At 44.3% G+C, this 15,409-nt stretch overlaps 2 protein-coding genes across 4 annotated transcripts in view; both read left to right on the forward strand.

The window, feature by feature from the left end:
• Positions 1-92: 92 nt before the first annotated feature.
• On the forward strand, positions 93-10,071 carry tspy (testis specific protein Y-linked). Of its 2 annotated transcripts, none has more exons than XM_060059187.1 (7): positions 93-1,462; positions 1,659-1,736; positions 1,839-1,950; positions 2,068-2,219; positions 4,016-4,092; positions 4,613-4,824; positions 8,773-10,071. In XM_060059187.1, the coding sequence occupies exons 1-7, from the start codon at positions 572-574 to the stop codon at positions 8,943-8,945; spliced, it is 1,695 nt and encodes a 564-aa protein (XP_059915170.1). In that variant the 5' UTR covers positions 93-571; the 3' UTR covers positions 8,946-10,071. The 2 variants fall into 2 exon arrangements, with proteins under 2 accessions (XP_059915170.1, XP_059915092.1); XM_060059109.1 differs by having other exon boundaries at positions 115-1,462; positions 4,616-4,824.
• A 213-nt stretch (positions 10,072-10,284) lies between these two features.
• The window catches only part of LOC132463239 (semaphorin-3F-like), a 14,062-nt gene continuing 8,937 nt past the window's right edge, over positions 10,285-15,409 (forward strand). Inside the window, exon 1 of one of the 2 annotated variants that reach the window (XM_060059376.1) lies at positions 10,285-10,453. The gene's annotated coding sequence lies outside the window, so the exon portion shown is untranslated. Of the gene's footprint in view, positions 10,454-14,549 lie in introns of those variants that run through there. The other variant, XM_060059300.1, reaches the window with a different exon arrangement.

The following is a 15,409-nucleotide window of genomic DNA, read 5'->3' on the forward strand; positions in this document are numbered from 1 at the left end:
TTTAAAGAATTAAAAGTACTGGTGGACACTACAGCAGCGCTGCTCTGATTGGCTGATAGAAGTAATGTAAACAACCCCCTCTTGCTGATTGGCTGGAAGGTTTTAGCGCGGTGCGCTGCAGCCAATCAACGAAATGTTTTTCTGTCACGTCGACGAACGGTGGTAGTAAAGAGGAGGAAGAAGGGAAATATAAACTAATGCGAAGAGTTTATATTTAATCTCCAACATCTATGCATACCTTGGATATAATTGGACGTTATGCTAAGTATTCCTTGATTTTTTAAGAATATTATCATTCGTATTTTTGATGGTGCAAGAAGTGGTGAACGTGAGCTGCTACCGTTAGCCAGTTGCAACAACATTAGCCGAAGCTAGCACGTTCGCATGCAAGGCCGCGGACCAAAGGAGATGACTGCTTCCTGTACCATCTTTGTGAAACATTTCCTTTGGAAGGTTTGATTCACATTTTATTTTATAAGGCGAGTAAGTGTTAACCGTATTATATTTTAGAAACGTCCCTTTTAGTCCAGCTAGCAGGGGACGTAGCTAGTTGAAGATATAACCAGCAAACATGAGTGAGTCGGTGGGGTGCAAGCAAGCACCAACAAAACGATGCGCGCCACCCGAGGATGAGAGTGGCCCTACCCCCTTCAAGCTTCCCAAAGTAACCGACACATCAAACGAAAAACCATCAACTTCACAAAGTTGCACGAGCAAGGAAGTCGAACGCAAAGAAACTACCGGTAATGGTGCGATTACGGTAGGCCAAGGGGAACCTTCTTCTGCAAAAACCGACCAGACGGAAACACACACGAGCGGTACCGTTGAAGCACATTCGTCGGATCTCCCGGGTACCATAAATGCACGAGGAGATGGTGGAGGACATGAGTGTCCTCCATCAACTTCCACGGACCAATCAGATGATTCAGCAGCTATCGCGGCTGCTGAGGCACTAGCCAGTCTAACTGCAGGAGCTGGAGAGGATAGTAAAAAAACCTCTTCATCATCCAATAAAGTGAAACGGGATGAAAGGGAGAGTAAAGTCAAACTTGGGGTTCGGGACTCCTTAAAGCAATCCTTAAAGACGCTGGCAGCTGCAGCAGACAGCTCCACCTCTGTGCACAGTGTGGCCAGAGGGGATGTGGAAGACATCCCAGATACAGAAGAGGAAGACCCCGGCACGACACCGGCCTCCTCCTCCACGCCAAGCTCCTCTCTCCCCTCCGACAACGAGGACGATGAAGAAGATGGCGAGTGCGCCATAGTCTCCGTCAAGATGGCCCCTGAGATCCGGCAGTCGGTGACCCTGCTGGCGCAGGTACAGATGAGGCTGGAGACCCTGGAGAAGAAGAGCGTCCGCCTTCATCAGAGGCTCGACATGAAGATGAACCGGCAGCGGCGGCCTCACCTGGACCAGCGTCGGACCATCACCCAGTCTATCCCGGGCTTCTGGGTCACCGCTGTATCCTTTCGTGTGTGTGTGTGTGTGTGTGTGTGTGTGTGTGTGTGTGTGTGTGTGTGTGTGTGTGTGTGTGTGTGTGTGTGTGTGTGTGTGTGTGTGTGTGTGTGTGTGTGTGTGTGTGTGTGTGTGTGTGTGTGTGTGTGTGGATTTATATCTTTCCGTTTCTATGTACATTTCCTTAACCTGGACGTGTCAGCTGTTGAACCACCCGCATCTCTCCGCTCACATCGACGAGACCGATGAGGACGCACTCAGTTACATGATCGACCTCGAGGTAAATCGACCAGACAAATAATGCCCAGCCCATGGAGCGCCTTGTTGTTCATCACAAATGTTTTTTTTCAAACTTGTTACCATATGTTTCGTTGTTCTGCAGATCGAGTCTTTCAAGAACAGCAAACTGGGTTCCAGGATCCGCTTCCACTTCAGGAGGAACCCGTACTTCCAGAACAACGTCATCATGAAGGAGGTGCACGTCGGGATGGGAGGTGAGCATTACTCAAGGGAGGGGGAACTAGCTACACTTTTTTAAGCCTTGAACAATGGCTAATATTCTGATTGGTTTTCTATTGAGAACGCTAACATGGTGGCCGTCTCTCCTTCAGGATCCCCGGTGTCCTTCTCCAACCCCATCCTCTGGCACCGTGGGCAGAACCTGATGGTGCACAGCGACCCCAGGAACGGCGATGGCGTCTACCAGACCTTCTTCAGCTGGTTCAGTGACCATAGCAACCCGGGCCGAGACGACATAGCGCAGGTGAACGCCGAACGCCTCCACAAAGCTGTGTGCTAACTAGAGATAGACCGATATGTTTTTTTCAGGGCCGATACCGATTATTAGTAGTCCGATAACCGATATTTGGAGCCGATATTAATTTACAGAAAAAGGGAAAATATTGGCGTCAACATTTTGAATAATACAAACTCCAACACTTAACTTCATTTAAATGCCTTTAAGCTTATGTTTAATAAACACAACAGCTTATCAGATTTGCAACATAACACAATTTAAACAAATAAATGGTTCCCTAAAATTTTCCTGAACTGAAATGTTAATCTTTTACTTATCTTTCTTTTAAGTTCAAACAAAAACAAAAAGTGCAGGGTGTTCTTATGAAGTTAACTGAAAATTTAAATAAATAGTTCCCTAGTTAAACAGCCATTATTGACAGACAGTTTTCTCTCAGACAGACGATGCTTTGCTGTCAGTTTCTCATGACACACACACACACACACACACACACACACACACACACACACACACACACACACACTATTCTCTAGCCATCCCCTCATCGTGCTTCCCTGTAATAAAACTAACTGAATTTTACACACACACACACACTTCTTACTTTTATCACTGACTATTTCCCTATCAATATTATCAGCAACCTTATTTCAAGTGATTAAACCGTTTAAAAACACTAAATAGCCTACAGCATCTTCACTTTAATAATCTGTGTTTATCATAGGAACAGACAGCTGCTGCTAACGTATTGGGCCTCACAGTAACGTTAGTAGTCGTGAGTTGTAGAGTTTCGCTGCAGTCTGCTGAGCGTCTAGAGCCAGAGAAGGAGAAAGCAGACCGCTGGGCTAACGTTACGCTAAAAGCTAATCAGCCTTCACCTTAAAGCCTAAGGGCTCGAGGGGCTCCATGGTTACGCAGTTGGATAGCGCATTACGCAGTTGTAGAAGTATAACCACCGCTTAACATGCTTCCCTGCAATAAAACCGGACTGAATTGAGTTTATTAGGTTTTTACTCTCTCCCTCATGCACAGACTTCTATTATCACAGACTATTTCCATATCGATATTATCAGCAACCTTGTTTGATTAACGGACTGCGAGCGAGCAGAGCTGCCGCTTATGTTTCGATAACGTTAATGGGCTCACACTACAGTAATGTTACTAGTAGTTGTGAGTTGTAGAGGACTGGGATGTTTATTACAATTCGCGAGAGTCTGCTGCCTTAACTTACCTCGAAACCAAACCAGACAAAACCTTTTCTCCTCTCCGCCGTGTGTGTGAGCACTGTGCATGCACAGCTTTCACTGCTGATTGGCTGTTACCCCGTCGTGGCTCTGCATGTAACCAGAGCGTGTAACCAATCAGATGGTGCTGTGGGTGGGACAGTGCTGGAGACAGCGTAGTGACAGCAGACAGAGGGGCGTGGCTGCATCAGAGCCAAAATAATCCCGTTTTATATTGATCTCTTATCGGCCGTCGGATAAAAAAAAAAGGCAGATGCCGAGATGCGTCAAAATGCCGATAATCGGCCCGGCCGATAATCGGTCGATCCCTAGTGCTAACCCCAGTGTGATGTGGTTCAATGGGTCGACCATGAACAAAGAATTCCCTTTTTTGCTGATCATTCAGGATCTGGATTAAAGTATATATTTTTCAATAGTGGGACAACCCAGAGTGGTTTAATCCACTTATACCAACAATTTGCAACGATGATTAGATGTGAGTTACTTAGATGTGCAACCATTCTGTATTCTGTTCTGCATTATTTTTGGGGGATAATAACTGACTTTTCTGCCAACATCCAGATACTTAAGGATGACCTTTACCGGGACCCCCTGAGGTACTACCTGACCCCTCTGTGGGAACCCCGCGAGAACGGCAGGTCAGCTCAGCTCTCACTCTCCTCTCCATGTCTAAGAGACAATCCCAGAGGCTCTGGGAATGTCATGTCTATTTTTTTTGTTGTCGTTATTATTTATGGATAATTCTTTGACAGTAGAGCTCTAAAATGTGAATTTCAGTCTGTCCACACACACACAGGCAAACGATTCTCCTGTACTTCCAGTTTTGGTGATAGATCCTCATGACCACAATGAAAGAGGACCTGTACACCATGTCGACCCATTCCTTCACCAAATGTCCAGTTGCTCATTGGATTTCCCAAAGGGTGCAGAATAGTCATGTGGTTAGGGTGTTTGACACCTTGCTAAATGGTTCAGCGTTCAACCCCCCTAGGTCCCATTATCAACATTAATGCGTTTTAAAATAATTCACCATACTTGACTCCTACATGAACTGTTTTGTGGTGCTGTTGGGTAGTGTAATGGATCAGCCAGATAGAGGGCTGGCTTAACCCATCACGAGGAGGGTGATTAAGCCACAGTGTTGCTCTCCTACCCCAGTAGTGCCAGCGGAGCGAGGGCGGCGGACAACAGCAACGGGGACGACTGCGTGGTGATCTCCGACTCGGATGACGACGACGACGACGACGAGCAGAGTGACACCGGAGTGGGTCACAGCCGGGAGCAGAAGGAGGAGGAGGAGGAGGATGAGGAGGAGGAAGAGGAAGAAGAAGAAGAGGAGGAGGAGGAGGAGGGAGAAGATAAAGGACAAGGTTGGTAGCTGGGGGTTTTATTTATTTTTTATACTTTATAGATTTTTGAAAATATGCATACAAACATTAAAAGTATACCCCCCCCCCCCCCCCCCCAACGACAACCAGACATTATTATGACAGCATGTGAAAATAAATCAAACGATTTTAGAGGCTTAGTCAAAGTTGGAACCACTCAACAATCAGGCAGTCATCCAATGTCATGTACAGTACACTTATTTTGTACATACTTCAGAGGACATGTACATTCAAGCAAAGCTTGCCAAAAGAGGCTCATCAGTATTAGCATCAGCACCTAACAACAAAGCAGTCATGAGTAGGGCTGGGTATCACGGCCAAGTTCCTGAATCGATTCGATTTCGATTCTGAAGGCTTTAAATCGATTAATTTCGATTCGATTCAATCCGAATCGATTCCATCTGCTCCTAGATTGAATGATAATTTTCTTAAGTTGTAAGGAAATATTCTTTATAGGCTATCATCATTAATTCATCACTAAAATCATTAATTGTGACTAAAATCTTGTAGTTCTGACTGTTAATTAACATCCTTAGCAAGATTTTACATTCTATTCAACGTGATGGCCTGCCTAATTCAATATATTAATGAAATTATCTCCATGCAACACACTGCAAAATACATGTTTTTATTTTGTAGGCTACATTAATGACAATCCAGGCAACTATAAACAAAACTGCCTCCATCTTCCTAAAATATATAAATATAACCATTGTAAAGATTATACCATTTGAGATAAAATATTCAAGTATTATAAAACTCCTTAAATTCATATTTTTTCAACATATTTACTAAAAAAAATAATAAATAAAATCGATCTCATGCCCTGTGAATCGATAGCGTGTAATTTAAACGAAATCGATTTTTTTACCCAGGCCTAGTCATGAGTCATAGTGATAGCACCGTTTCCTGTCTAATGAAGAGTCACAAAGGTAACCATTTCCTGACTTATGAAGAAACAAAAACAAAACAAATAAATAATCTGCAGAGGTAGAAGCCAAGAGATATTATGGTATTTCTAAGAAAGATAGAGCAAGATTAAATTCTATAAAGGGAGACCATACTGCCAAAGATTTCTGATGTGATTTAGACCTATTATACCTGAGCTTTTCTAATGGAATTGAGGATAACACTTCCTTGATCCAACTCGTGAATGAAGGGGGCTTATCAGACATCCAACTGCGGAGAATACGAGCTAAAAGTGAGGTAGAAGTGAGGTAAATGCTATGCAGTTGGATTAGGCCGAAGTAATAATAAAACCCTCATTGGGAACTCCAAAAATAGCAGTAATTGGATTGGGTTCAATTGTTTTGCCACAAATATATGAAAAGGCTTCAAAGATGTGACCCCAGAATGTAGTCAAAGATGGACATTCCCAAAACATATGCCCAGCTGTAGCTGAGTTCAGATGGCAACCGATGCAAGTAGAGTCAACATTGGGTTAGAATTTAGACACTCTCTCTTGTGTAATGTAAACGATGCAAAACTTTTAACTGGATGAGGCAATGCCTAAGACAAAGAGAGGTGGTGTGAATACGGTGTAAAGAAGGCTCCCAAGCCTCTCCAGTGAACTCAACATTCAGATCTTGTTCCCAAGCCAATTTGGGCTTCTCTAGGGAAGGTAAACTATTTGTTTGGATAGTCTTATATATGATAGAAACATTGCCTCTGGTATCTGGGTTCCAGTCTAATATGATGAATATGCCCAACATGTTCTTTTCCGGCAGGGCAGGAAAGGAGCAATGTTTTTTCGCAAAGCTGCGTGTCTGGAGGTATCTAAATAAGTGTGTTTTTGGCAAATTATGGTCCTTTTGAAGAATTTCAAATGAAACAAAAGTGCCGTCTTTGGAAAAGGTCACTAAAAAAGATCAAACCATTACTGTGCCACACGTGAAATGCTGCATCATTCACGGACAATTCCAATTGTCCGTGAGAATCCACTGATCAAACGCATCCAAATGGTTTTTCATAAAATTATTCCAGCTTGTGAATATCGTCGTGTAAAGTCCATTTGTTTACCATCTCCAAACTTTGTTTGTCAACTAACATCCAGACGTTCGCACTCGTATCGATATTTCCTCTACCGCCAGTATGGAGTTGTTGGGTATGCTTGTTTTCATCACTTTGCTGGCTACAAAATAAAAGTGTCCCCGTCTTTTTCTGTTCAGTTTTCACCACGGTACAGCCTGTGAAGTAGATGGAGCGCTCCCAGTTCGAAGGGCCAATGGGCTTTGTTTACTTTGTTACGCGGCTTTAGTATAGGGACACCGTATTGGCTATTGATATATCAATCACTTGGGCTTCTAGCCAATGAGTTTACCTTTCCAACGCTGCCAGGCGTGTCCAGGTGTGATACGTATGAGCCGAGATATAAAGCTGCGTCAACACTGCGTCAAGCTAGCAATACAATCATTCTGTTTATGTACAGTGTCTCATCACATGACAATATCTCAATATGGCCATATCAAATGAATGTGTGAAAAAATTATGTTTTGAATCACGGAGAAAGGTTTTATAGTCACCAAAATGCTTCAGTAATGTTTCCAGTGTCACAGAAGTGAGTAAATGCATTTGGCACAATTTGGCCGCCATTTGGAGACATTTTGGAGAGGTTTGTGCCGCCAGTGACAACACACCATAGAAACTCCATTAACTCCCAAAGGTTTAGGCCTAGAACTCCAAAATGTCTTCCAGGTGTAGTTGGCATGATGTAGAAGGTATTTGGCATATTGCCATATGCCTTACATAAAGCACATCCTAGTTATTGTATTTCAATTATGACCTATTATTTTCGAAGACAAAAAAATTGCTTTAGAGCCATGTTTGAACTGATGTCATTTAGGTTGTGTGTATGATACATGCCAAATAAATAATACTTTCAAATGAAGTATCATACATCCATCTAGGACTTAGGGTTACTGTGTTATAAGCTTTTCCATTTGGGTATGTGTATAGGCGAGAAAAAAAACAAAATACTGCCGGGGCTTAACAGGATAACAAGTATTACCATGTTTATTGGGAACACAACCAACGTAATCCCACACCTGCGACAAAGACATGAGTGGAATGCCAGGTATGTGTAGCACCGACGGATGTAGATGCCAGCTCAACCACAAAGCGCCTGCAAAAAGCGGGTAAATTTGGCAGAAGCATTTTCAACCGTCATTCCTTATGACAAGAACGGGCCGCGGTGGCAGGCGATCAAAGATGTGGTGACACATTACATGGCAAAAGATATGGTCCTCATTTATACAGTCGACAAAAAGGCTTTTATTAAGACGCTGCGAACGATGCACGACATATTTTTGTATTTTTCTTTTGTTAAGAGTAACTAAAAATATCTAGGTTTAAATCTAAAAGATTGTCCATTAGTTTGAAAGCATCAAGGTTTTATTTTTAGACTGAATCTCCAAACCCTAATCAAAGTGGACACGCGAATGCATTACTTGAATACATTGGTGTAATTTGAAGCAACTATTATTTAATAATGCATTAGTGTGCTTTAACAGCTTTTAGATTTAACAGGATCGTTTGGGAGGAATGGGATATTAAACCTGAAAAGGTTGCGGGTAGGCAGCTAAGTGCTAGTGGTTGGTCTCTGATAGAAACAGCTGGAGGCTGAACTGAATAGACAGGCAATATCTCCTCCTCGGATCAGAGTGTGGAGGAGGAAGGAGAAATTGACTGTAAGTCGTCGTCCTCACCCACAGTGCTGCCAAGGCTTCCCTTAACACAAACACAACGCCGGCTGGAAGGGTGAACTTTCCTGGGCTGAATTTGGTGTGGTTGCATTTCTATCGCTGGTTCTCTTGCTGATGAGCTCAATCTGATAATTCTGGAATAGCGAATCAAATCCGATCATTGTCCCGTTGTGTTTTTACACATCGTTCCTGAATGACTTCCTAACCCATGCTCATGTCTGCTCTCTAGGCTCCGACTACAGCGACCAGGAGCCAAGGGAAGAGGAGGAAGAGGATTCGTTTGGTGATAAAGACGAAGATGTGTATGTGGAAGATGTAGAGGAGTCACCCGGGGACCCGAAGGCCAAAGACCAGGAGGATGAGGAGGACATTGATGTCGACGAGGACGAGAGAAAAGATTGAAAGATTAGGAATTATAACTCATTACTTATGCATAGGAATCCAGCCGTTGTTTAATACCCATATTGCTTAGTGGCGTTTTAATCCGGCATACCATAATAAAAGTGAAATGGCAATGCTCCCTTTTGCTTTTCAAAGAAATGTACTATACTTCATAGATATATACACACAAGTGTAGTAATGGATTAAATGAATCAACATCCTCAGTTTCAATTTGGTAATCATGCATATCAAGCATCATGTTTGATTAATTAAATTGCTTTAGGATAATTTCAGATGTTGGCACCTTTTTCATGGCGAGTTGTGAACTAAAATTTGTTCTCAGGGATGACCGTAGTGGTTACATAATAGAGAGTAGTAATTAGGATATTTTTCAAATGTTTGCTGTGTAATATAAGTGTATTCTACTGTAGTAACTAGAAACCAAGGACAATATTGTTAGCCACATCTTTGTATCAGTCATACAAACACGCACACACACACCAATACTCCCCTGAACAAGTTTTTAAAGAGACAGTCATTTCTCTGTATTCTACCAATTTTGTTTGTTTTAATTCTGTATTATTTAATCATCAATTTGTCTATGGGAATACTTATTTTGTACATCCTTCTGGTTATAATTAAGGAATTGAGGATCTAGTTAGGTTTTAACCAAATTATCTTGGGAGCATGCTTTTGTAATTTTGTTTCTCTTATTTGTCCATCTATACTTTAGGAACTTTTATTTATTTTACTTTTAACAGTATGACTGTTCAGGCTATGGTGTACGTTTTGTGCCGCGCTCCAAATTCAGGCAGTGAGGTTTTCAGCCAGTTACTTCATGCATGGCTACAGTTTGACACACTGGTATAACAGTTTCTACATTTCTATTTACTTTTCCTAGTGATAGATTTCTTGTAAATATTTTTTCTGCTAAGTCTTTTTTCACAGGCTGTTGATCTGTTTAAGCCATTACTAAATTTCTCAACTAATCTAGGATTTTACATAAAATTCATAATCAGAAAGTTATATTTTGTGTGCAGATTTTTTATAGAAAACTAGTTCGAAAAATATGTATTTTTTTTTTGGTTTGCTTTTTAAGATATATGATGTCCACCTTTTGATCAGACCTAATAAATTGTGAATTGTTGTAGCAGTTGACTTACTCAAATTACAGCAAGTATTAGGTTCAGCATGGAGAAGTTGTAACAGGAGGCAGTCTAGCCTGCATCAGTGTTGTATTACACCGAGGAAATGTCACTACAGAAAAAGCCACAAGATGGCAGAATAGAATATCATTTCCTCACCTAAGCCATGTGGGATGAGGTTTTGCACCTAAACACAAGAACATGAATTTTCTTTTTTTCACCCTCCTTCCTCGAGTTACTGAGTAGACAGACCACAAAGCTTGGCTGATAATTGAACCCGTTTAACTATTAAGTTATAAACTATGAGGCAGTGACTGACAAGATTTGTTCGCAAGATATGTAACTTCCACATGTTTTCTTCCAGAAAGACAGAACGCTTTTCAGGTAAATACCACTTAAATTTGATCTATGAGATAATGTGTGTAGAAACATCTAATAACATTTTGCATCATAACACAAAAAAATATAGCCCCAGGGAGGACATTTTTCGACAGGCCTAGACAAAGTAGCAGAGGCGGTGTTGCAACGGTACACTTAAACCCTAGATTTCCCTTTTAATGCAAGGCTATAAATATTCCACCGGCAAAAACCTGTCCTGCTGCTGTAGTCCCTGTACCCAGAGGCACGCTGGCTCGGACGGACTTACACTAATAATACTTGCCATGGAAACATATGCTGAGGATTCGACGGATGAAACATAGACCCCAGCCCTATCATCCCCTCTGAATAACTCAACGCTTGTCTCATGCTTAAAATGAGTTATTAGGTTTTTTTTATCACCGGGATGGGCTGTTGGGCCCCACCTCCGAATGCAACGCGAATGGATTTTGATGGTTATGAATTCATAATGCAAGCCGGAGGGGGGGAGACGGGGTCAGGTTCTGCACATATCGATCGTGACTAACTACGTTGCCCCCGCGGAGGCCCTTTCCGAGGTGGTTTTGTGGTCTCAGGGTGTTCTGTGAATGTAGGGCAACAGGAGCCTAACTGGATTCTCTAGTGTAAACTACACTCCCCGGTGTTGAGCTGCTGTTGCTACTGTACACAGATTTTCATCCCTGCCTTTATACACTCTCATGTTTCCCAATCGGATTTTCGTTCCGTGGAATCTGCGAAGGGAACAGGTTATCTTTAGATTGAAACTGTATGAAGTGTATGAAATATGTTCAAGCAAAAAACGAAACAATCATTTACACCTGAGGGATTTTTTCGGAAATGGAATCTTTCCCCCCGGCAAATCACTGCCTGGTGAGTATGTAGAAGAAAAAGAGTAATTTGATAGGTTAAGACAGGGCCTCTTAAGTACCCGCTACCTGAATGTGTGTCTACGTGTGTGCGTGTGTGTTTGTGTGTGTGTGTGTGTGTGTGTGTGTGGCTGTGTGTGTGTGTGTGTGTGTGTGTGTGTGTCTGTCTGTCTGTCTTTGTGTGTGTGTGTGTGTGTGTGTGTGTGTGTGTGTGTGTGTGTGTGTGTGTGTGTGTGTGTGTGTGTGTGTGTCTTTGTGTGTGTGTGTGTGTGTGTGTGTGTGTGTGTGTGTGTGTGTGTGTGTGTGTGTGTGTGTGTGTGTGTGTGTGTCTATGTGTGTGTGTGTGTGTGTATGTGTGGGTGTGTCTACGTCCATGCGCGTGTGTGTTCTTATGGGTGTGTGTGTGTGCAAGCATGAATGTATGCACAAATGCATCATGCATCCATCTACAAGCGTGCGCGCCTGTAAGCCTACACATGTAACGCTTATCATCACAGACTCATTCATGCAATCATCTAAATAACACCCCACCGCCCTGCGTCTGCACGGGCCTTCGAGATGAAGCGCAGCATTTGAACCGTGCACACGGTAAAATAAGGGTTGGAGAATAGAGAGACGGGAGTGAGTGAGGGAAATGGATGAGTGGAGTGATAAGCGGCGCTTTCAGGCCCCTGACAGATATGCACAGCAGATGGATGTCTCTTATCGGGGAGATCAGAGAGCACACGGTGACGCCTGGGCCCAGTCACAGAGAGCCACAATCACACCAGACAGATGAATAGAACCCCCCCCCCGGCGCTCACGCTGTGCACGGGCACGCCTCAGGCACGCCGGTGCACACGTGCACACACACATGAGCACACCTCGCAGAATGAACCACACACACACACACACACGCATAAGCGTAATGCAATGTACACATGCACAACGCACAATACACACACAAATCACATCACAAAACACACACGCATGCACGCACACACACACACACACACACACACATAATGCAATGCACACATGCACAATTCACAATACACATATCACAACACAAAAAGCACACTCACACACGCACAAGCTCACACACACACAAATATTTAGATGCTGCATAAATTAGTATATAATGATAAGCGATGTCTCCATGTGTAGGCTTTTTAGCTTGCACGCTAATAGATGCATGCATGATTTATGTGTAAATACATTCATGTGCGCACACCAAACTGATGCACACACGCATGCACACACACACACACGCATGCATTGACGCAGACACACACATTGTACCGGTTTCATGAGATTGCCGAGCTTTGGTTGCCTTGTTGTCATTAAAATTCACCTGGAGCCTGAAGGATATGTGCAAAGAGAAGGTTTAAAACAAAACAAGAGGGAGAGAGAGAGGGAGAGAGAGGGGGAGAGAGAGGGGGAGAGAGAAAGCGATACACAAAATGTGTTGGGCCAGAAACTAAATGTGTTTTGAATGAAGCATCAAGGCTTCAGCTCAAAATGCCAAATGTGTGCAAATATTCTCTTGCCAGAGCTTACAGACAAGATTTGTGTGTGCATGGCTGTATGATAGGTGTATTACTCTAGGCTATAAAGACCCAATGTAAACAGAAATAATAACAACGATGCTAATGATATTCCTAATCATACCAGCGTCTATAACCAGGCTCTGGACGCATGCTTAAATATCCCTTTGTGAGACATTTTAAAACATTTACAATTGCAGGTCATTAAATCCTTGAATTGAACACAATATTAGCACACCCATTCCTGGAGGGCATTGAAAGACAGCGAGTCATAACATCTCTACCTCTCTGGAGACGGTTCTGTCTCACTTACCACCCAGGCTGCTCAACTGTTACACTGTGATTGTCCTCCCCCTCCTTGTTATTTAGACTGAGCCATTCTTCAACAGATGTTGATTCCTACCGCCTCAGTTTATAAGGGAGAGAGCGAGAGTGAGAGAGAGACACTGAGTGCCACCGCTCGCGGGTCTGATGATGGGCAGATGGTAACTGGCCGCTCCAGAGCACACGTGGCATGGTGTGCCTGCAGAGGGGAAGGCGAGCGGCCTGGTGCTGGTGTTCGAGCCGTATACCAGCAGGAGCAATACGGCGGCCATGTCTGCCCCCGCCGTCCTCCCCCTGAGCGGCCTGCGTTCACCCCGCGGCCCGGGCCAGCAGCACGCTGCCCTGGAATGTTAGGCGCCACGTACAAGCGGCGCGCCTCTGTAAGTCAGAGTACTCGTCTAGAGGCCGAGGTCTCTCCGTCGCTCTCTCTCTTTTCATAGTCAGCGGCGTGTGAAGTTCACGGGTGTCAGTCGTACCTGAAGGCACCTGCCGCCTTATCGCGTGTCGCCGTTTGGCTGGTTTTCTGTTGTTGGTTCGTGTCCGCACAGTGGTACTTCAGTCGGATGGTATGTGAGAGAAACTTGGCTCCGACCGTGCAGTCTTATTGTTTTGGGTTCTCTGAATATACCTGGTCGAATGATGAACCGGTGCACCATGGTTACATCATATTTAGTCGTTCAGCAGAAACTTTTCTCCAAAGCGTCGAACAGGAGGTAGGGATTGGGGGGCATCTTGCTCAGCGAATGCCTTCAGGTGGATCGCGGACCCCGGGGAATGAACACAGAACCATTCAGCAGGGAGTGGAAAACAGCCGAACCAGTGCACCATATGGTGTAATGTAATCTACTTATTCTAAAATTGTGTTGCAGACCGCCGATGAGCCATCATGTCTTATTTTAGGCTTGTTGATCTTCCAGTGGTGATGGAGAGGAATATTCCATTGTTATGCAGCAGTCTGCATGCAGTTGGCTGAATAACAATAACCACTCCTGTATTGGGTGTGAGGGCAGAGGGCCAGGGCCATCGGGGCCCAGAAGTCCTGCTCAGAGGGGGCTTTAGAACCACAGGTGATGATCTTGTCCTTGTATATGACATGCGGTTCACAGGTGCACTTCACTGTGCGCTACGTAGCGTTGTTTGTCGTGGGCAGCCGGTGAGACCCAACCCTATTTGTCCTTGGGCTGGTTTCCTCAGAGTTAAGCCCCTGTCCACTTTAATGTCAAGGTGATAAACACGTGGTTCCTGCTATCTCCCGCCAGCAGGTCAGAGCTGAGCGGGGCGGGCGGCCGCCCAGATAAGACTATTGAGCGAAGGTTGATGCAGGAGGGGGAGGGAGGGAGTTTACCTAGCGAGGAAAAGGGGGGAGTCGGTCATTCATTGAGCGCTCGCGGTCAACCCCAACGCACACGGAAACGCGACCTCAGCACGCGCTCCTGACTCACTTCCTCGAGGGGAAAGAGGGAGTGATGCCCGCCGTGGCGGGAGGGAAGCAGAGGCTTCCTGCGGGCCCAACCTGGACGCCACTGGGCGTGTAAGGCGGGACATCTGGCTGGGAATCCAGGCCCTTGGAGGACCGGGGTTACGGGAAATCTGCTGCCACGACGTCACAATTAGCATAAGCGATGTAAAGGTAAACTTAGACGGAAGTTAGAGTTGTGCGGCACCAGGTTCCTGCTGCAGCGGGCTGCTGGGAACCCTCTCTGTGACTTTTCACACAGCGCCTGTGACACTCAGCAGCCCCCTGCCCGGCGCGCCGTGTGTATTCTGCTCTCTGAGTAGGACCGTGGCACCGGATGGGTTCGTGCTCTGCTTTTGTACGTCAGAGTCTGTACCTAAACGCAGACGATAAAGAGAGGCACAAAGAAAACAGGGCTGTTCAATTTCAAGCTTGCGACTCTATTAAGAGAATGGATGTGTTGTGTGTGAGACAGACCCGCACCCCCGCTCCCCTTTGCTGGCTACTTTGTCACTGTTGTCCCGATCCCTGAATCCATCTTAGGAGGAATCTAAGGAATCTTTCGGGGCCACTACACATCTAGGTGCTGCTGAAGTGTAACTGTGAACAATAGTTTTTTTTCCCTTTTTTCTTTTTTGTTAGATTGGACTACACTGGTTCTCTATCTAAAGTGAATCACAGCCGTTTCGTCTTGTATAAATCAATTTTCAAATGATCTAAAGCCTAGCTGGAACATGAGATAAACCTTTTGTAAATCATTCTATATCTACTGAAAGGGTTTGGGTTGTGT

The sequence above is a fragment of the Gadus macrocephalus genome, chromosome 1 (assembly GCF_031168955.1).
Source record: "Gadus macrocephalus chromosome 1, ASM3116895v1".
NCBI classification, from domain to species: Eukaryota; Metazoa; Chordata; class Actinopteri; order Gadiformes; family Gadidae; genus Gadus; species Gadus macrocephalus.